The sequence below is a fragment of the Phaethon lepturus genome, unplaced genomic scaffold (genome assembly GCF_000687285.1).
Source record: "Phaethon lepturus isolate BGI_N335 unplaced genomic scaffold, ASM68728v1 scaffold55327, whole genome shotgun sequence".
NCBI lineage: Eukaryota > Metazoa > Chordata > Aves > Phaethontiformes > Phaethontidae > Phaethon > Phaethon lepturus.
In genome coordinates this window covers 1-6,130 of record NW_010553678.1, presented here as the reverse complement: position 1 = coordinate 6,130, position 6,130 = coordinate 1, and the positions used below count along the sequence as shown (strand labels likewise).

Genomic DNA, 6,130 nt, shown 5'->3' with positions numbered 1-6,130 from the left:
CAGCAGGAAAGTCCTCATTCTTTTTTTCATTGAGCTCAGGTAATCGCAGTCACTGGCAAAACTGCTAGGAACTTTTTCTGTGGAAACAGATCTAGATTAGGCTTTGTGTATATAAAAGCCTTTGGTTTTACATTTTTCCTTTGCTTAAATTTCTAACTGGAAGTCATTGTTTTTGTTGCCTAAAAGTAAATGCAGATTATCAATTGATATTGATTAAGGATGAATTTGTGGATGGAGCAAGAGTGTTGTTGCATGAAAGGGAAAGGACCTATCATGTAGGGTAAGGTGCTCATCTTGTGCAACTTTTGGTTTTGATGACAATCTACTGTATGTCAATTTGTTTAGTCTCTGGAAATTAGCACTCTGAAAGCTGTTGTTTGACGTGCCTTTGGCTATGACTTAGTTACAAATTCTGTGCTAGCTGCCTTTTAATATCTTTATAAATGTATGTATCCATTTTTTGATTAATAAATGTCCCAAAGGGGTTTTAATTCCCAGGTTCCTGTAAGTGCTTTGTTTATTTGACTAGTAAACGTGCAGCCTACAAATTCAAGAATGCAATGTCTTGTGTAGGCTCACACCTTGAATTGTAAGATCTGTCTTAAATTAGTAGATGTTTTTGTGGACACATTTCAAAGTGGTTCATGTTAACAGTTCAGCAGTTAATTTTTTTGTCTATGTGAAATAGTTATGTAAAATGAAGGACTGTGATTTCATTGGTGAAATGAGTGAAGAAAGCAAGTGAATAGAAAACCCCTGATTTTTACAGCAATGAAGTGATGGTTTAGTATATACTGCATCTAGTGTCTTATTGTCATTACAAGCTCTTCTAGATCGACTAATGTTGTAGCTGAAGGCACTCATTAAGTAGGAAAAGGTAATCCAGCCTTTTGTAGTTCCTGCCACTTGTTTGTGCTTGTGTGTCATCACTCACATGTTGTGTGGCCATCTACTCAACCCAGAACAAAGGATTGGTCCAGCTGAGAGAGGGAAAAAGAAACCCAGTGTATTTTGATTGATTTATTTTTCCTGGCTTAGTTTTCAGTTGGATAATTTTCTTGATCCAGTTTGTTGTGTAGCTGCACAGACATTTGTGTTGACACAGTGGGAGGGGTCTGAGTGGCAATGCATTTGCCGTATATCCCAGAAGAGAAATACATTTTTTGGTGCTCTTGGGCAAAGTTGAAACAGCTAATATATTAAAAAAAAAAAAAAAAAAAGGAATGGAATTTTCCTTCAGACTAGGTTGGACTGTAAAGGGTTATGACATGAAGAGGACTTGCCGAATTCTGCACAAGCCAAATGCAATGCGTTTGCGAAGTTTTGGTTGACACACTTTGCAATGATGCCAGTACATAAACACAGCTGTTTTGGCAAGGCAACATGCGATGTGGGGTGGGATTGTGGTAAATTTTTGTTTACACAATATGATACATACATATCAACTGCCTACAGATCCCTGGGAGGGAGGGATTGGGTTTTGTTGAAGAAACTTTAGAACAATACCTGGCAGCATGATTTTATTTTTGTGTGTTTCTAGGCAGGGTATAATGAATAATAAACTGTATTAGAAATAGTGACAATAACTCCTCCTCCCGTTTTCCCAGCTTGGCTTGGAGTGCATTCATACACGTACGAAAGATGACAGATCTATCAAGGCAGCTCTTTCCATGCTTACGAATGCCTTGGAGGTTCGAGTGCCCTTCGGAAGTCTGTGGCTGTGAAGATAGCTAGTGCGGGAGTGAGTCAGGGCAGGATTTCCCCCAAACACCCGCTCCTGAGGCGGCCAGTTACAGTCCTGAAGGTCGTTCACCAGCACCAGTATTGGCTGAAGGGACAGGGGAAGGAGAGGGGAGTGCTTCGGTGCGCTCGTGGAGCTGCGCCGTGCTGTGGGTGCAGCCAGGATGCCATCTCCCAGACAAGGGCAGGAGGTGGAGGGTATTTAGATGAGGAGAGGCTTAGCTGTTGGGAGGCTGCAAAGTTAGCCATCGGCAACTGGGAGGTTTGGGAGAATCAAGACAGCTTTCCCGGAATGCCAGTCTGATCAAAGGGCCTCTAAGATTACTTGCTCTTCCTTTTTTTTTGTTGTTTTTTAACTTTTTAAAAACTTAAACAGTGAGCCCCTTCTATGCTCCCCTGCATTTGGACAAAATAAAGGTTTACCCATTTGGTACAGCCTTCATCTCCTAAAGAAACAGAAGCCTCTTAACTTATTGTGCAAGAGTAATGCTATCACTTATTAATGTTCAGGCCAAGTACTTCTCAAAACCCTTGTAACTGAGAAAATGCACCCTTGTGGCTGCTAGACATATGATATCAATGCAAATATAGCTGCTGCTTTAGCCAAATACTAATTTGGGCTTAAAACCATCAGTCTCCTGATTTTGTGTTTTTAAGTTGATCAAGAATGGAGATGCAGATTTCATTGCTTGGTAGTTTTGAAATTAGGCAGGCAGCCTGTTAGAGGGAAGAGCTGAGGGTTGTTGGATTGGGGGTTTTGTGCATGTAGACTTGCATGTGAACCATTAGGATTTTTTCTGGAGCACATAAAAGAGAAAACGTATTCTAGGTTTTTAACTAAATGAAGGCCTCCCTGTTGAGATTTTAGGCATGTTCTTTTCATTGTTTGAACGGTTGTCTGAGAACTGCTTTCTTAATATGGCTGTGTTACAAAGTGATTACTTAATAGGATTAATTTTCATGTAATTTTAAGTTTCCCAGTTGAAATCTGCATGGCTCCGAATACATTATCTTCCTTTCTTGTACAGGAAGACACAAGAAGTATTTCCACGAGTAGTGGCGTGGTGAAGTCTGGAGTAGGTTCTGGCAGGGTCTGGGTCCTTCTGGAGGATTGGTGGCTTGTGGGAGATAGTTGGTAGGGCAGCAGATGACAATTCTTATGTGCTGATCTCTTGATATATTTTTCTAAATGTATTTTGCTTGTTTTTTATATTCAAATGAGGGGCCAAGAGTGCTGAATGGGACAGACAGTAGTGTAAAGGTGTCAAAGGTGTTTTCACACAATTATTTTAGTCTTCCATCAAAAAGGAACTGAGAACTCTCAGTGTTGTCACAGGATGTGATTTCTAGGTCTTCTTGCATGAAGAATGTAACAAGTGGAGCCCTGCACTGTGAGTAAGGGATGATGTCCTATGGATCACTGTTCTCCAGGAGCATTGCTGAGTACCTGATGAAATAACAAGTTGTTATTATTATAACAAGGAGATGTTACTTGCTCCCTTAATCATTATAAGCTGTTGGACTGGAGAAAAAAAACCAACTTTTTTGCCCTGGCATGTGCAATGTATATAGCTTGGTCATTCTTAAGCACAGGAACATATTCCAGTTGGCCTGACAGAATATTGGTCTCCTTTTCCCGATAGATCCAGAGTACGGAGGGGGATCTGCCACACGTTCCAGCTTCTCACCAGCTGGCAGTGACCAAGTCAAGGAAAGGTGAGTAGACTTCCAGCTCCTGGGAGACAGAGGTCTGCTGAGTGTCCTTCCCTCTCTGAAATGCTGAAATCAGATATTTAAAACTTCTAAAGTTTCTTTTCTCTTTAGAAATAAAAAAAGATCTAGGTTTCTTTTTCAGCTAAATCACAGAACATTACTGCAAAGTGGCAACCAAATTACAGGCAAGACAACAGCCTTATAACCTCACTGGCTGTTTTCACTTTTGTACAATTGATGATAGCTCAGAGGGACTGAAATGTTAATACAGATTGTGTGGGATTTTTTTTCTGTAGCAGATCCTGTAATTTAAGATACCCATTTAAACTAAAATTATATTGTTTTAAACCTAAATTACATGATACATCCAGCTTTTTCCTATGCGCTACTGCTCCATCTGCAAGCTGGCTGCACAGAGACTAGTGTCTCTGCATCGACATGGAAATTGCAGTCCTTCCCTTGGAAACTCTGTGCACTGGCTCTTGTAGCTCACTTCATTTGTGCTTTCATCTTTAAGTTTTATTTATGTTACTTATGTATTTTATGGCTTGGGAGAGGAGCAAAACTGATCTTTAAGTTCACTTTGTGACAGTTATTTTGCCCCACGTTGGCAAGTGAAGTCTGTTCTCTAGCTGTTGTGTGTAATTAAGGAAGAATAAAGCTTGTCTCATTTAGTGAGATGCTTAGCTATGCAGTTTCTTGGTGAAACATGACTAGCATCTCTGGATACTAAAGAAAGGCAGAAAAACCTGTCTTAAGAAACAGGAATCATCTTATTTGCCTTTTCACAAATGAACTGACAATCTTGTGAACAGTCAGCTGAATTGCATTAACATGGTTGAGAATGCTCTGGACTAAGCGCTGAAGGTTAATGCCTAGTTATTAGGGATAGCTTGTGCTACTAGTTCAGCAGTGTTTTGCACAGCACAGCATTGCACTCGCTAGTCTTCCTCTGTTACAAACATAGGCCACCAAGAAGGACCACCAGAAACTGCCTATCTAACTGTTGCCAGCATTTCTCCCTTGGCTGTATTTTAAAGTTCGTGATTACATGCTTTACATGATTACACATAAAGAGATGCACTCTCTACAGGTCAAGTTTCTTGTTTTGCCTGGCCTCGGCAGTTTCAGAAAGAGCTTTTCAGAGGAAGGCAGCTTAAGGAACCAGGAGCTGCAGCCGAGGAGGAGAAAAATACATTTTTTTCATCTTCTGAAATGTTAATTTTTGTGTTTTCTGTTCCCAGTAGCTATCTTCTTCCTCCATGCAAGGAAAAAAAAATTGAGGTGGTCCTGCGTGTACCTGCTGAGATGTAGCAGCAGTTCTAGCAATGGGTCTTCAGTATAGCAGAAGTGTGGAGCATGCTGGCTCGTGTTTCCCAGCGAGTATATTCCACCCATTTCTGAATACACTTGGCATAGATTAGCGATGACACTTTGTTATCATGCAAGTGTTGCCTAGAGTTTTCTGACTTGTTTAACAAGGATATTAATGCCTTGCACATTTGCTAAAAGTTAGTCGGAGACCAACGTTTTATTTCACCTGGAAGTGTCGAAAACTTAGGACTTTGTTCTGTATGGGTTTCAGTAAAATTGCGAAGAGGGGGAGCATTGGGTGAAGAACTTATCTAAAATGTTAAAAAACAGTAGTCAATTTTTTTTGCAAGTTATCCAACATGCGACAACGTAGAGGCCTGTTTTCTCAGAGGGTGGGTGCTCACCAAGTTTGAAGGCATCCAGAGTTAATGGTCGCTTCTTAATGCTGGCCTTTTTGCCTGAATGTGAAATACCACTCTCACTAGCAATCTCTTCAGATGGAATCAGCATGAAATTCAAGCACCGATCTTCTGTTGCAATGTGATTTCAGTTGACGATCCTCGTACAGACCCACCTCTTTCAATGATGTTGGCTCTAATGTACATAAGCACCCATAAACAAAAAATTTGTTCCAGATGAATGCTTCCCCTGAAGGAATACATTTGTACTTTTTTTTTTTTTTCATGTAGCAGTATTTCTGTGCCAGTTAGCAGGGTTAATGCTGCTCAATACAGAGTGTTACAAACCTTGCAGTGTCATTTTACATCTACACGGAGGGCTGTGGATGCTTTCTCTGACATTTACAACAGTTTGTATGGCATTTCAAGAGGGCATATAATAAGGCATGAAGTATTTGAATTTAAAGAAAAGATTCTCTTTCCTACTGAAATAATCTGGACATTTAAGATATGCTTGAACAGCACTGAGCCTACTCGCTGCATAGACTCCCCACTAAAGCATGTTTCTCATTTCAGATTAGCTTTGTTTATAAGTCGTAAGTTTAGATTTTCAAAGTGGCTTGCAAATGGTTGCATTGCTATAGTACTGTCTTTGTTAAAGACTTTATAGGGGATACAAAGAATTCTGTATCGTATTGACTAGCTTGATGTACTTTTTAGGTTATGTCTTCCAAAAGGTACTGAATTGAACTAGTTTATCTATTATGCCCAAAACTGGCGTTCTGTTCTTTGTTGTTGCAAACCTCAAATGTAGATGTATTTTTGTGCATGTGGGTTTTTTTAGGAATGCAGTAAAGAACGAAAAGCTTCAGTTGCTTTGCACTGTAAACATACAGTGCTGATAAATGTCCACTATAAAAAAAACTTATTGCGAAGTGGATGAGGGGAAGGCTGTGGATGTTGTC

General features: G+C 40.0%; 1 protein-coding gene across 1 annotated transcript in view; it reads left to right on the top strand.

Moving 5' to 3' along the window:
* Nucleotides 1-3,456, top strand: part of LOC104624269 (sperm-specific antigen 2-like) — a gene marked incomplete at both ends in the record, with an annotated part of 11,207 nt that extends 7,751 nt beyond the window's left edge. Inside the window, one exon of the mRNA XM_010291597.1 lies at nucleotides 3,384-3,456. Coding sequence (XP_010289899.1) covers nucleotides 3,384-3,456 — 73 coding nt within the window. The remainder of the gene's footprint in view (nucleotides 1-3,383) is intronic.
* Between the last annotated feature and the right edge of the window lie 2,674 nt (nucleotides 3,457-6,130).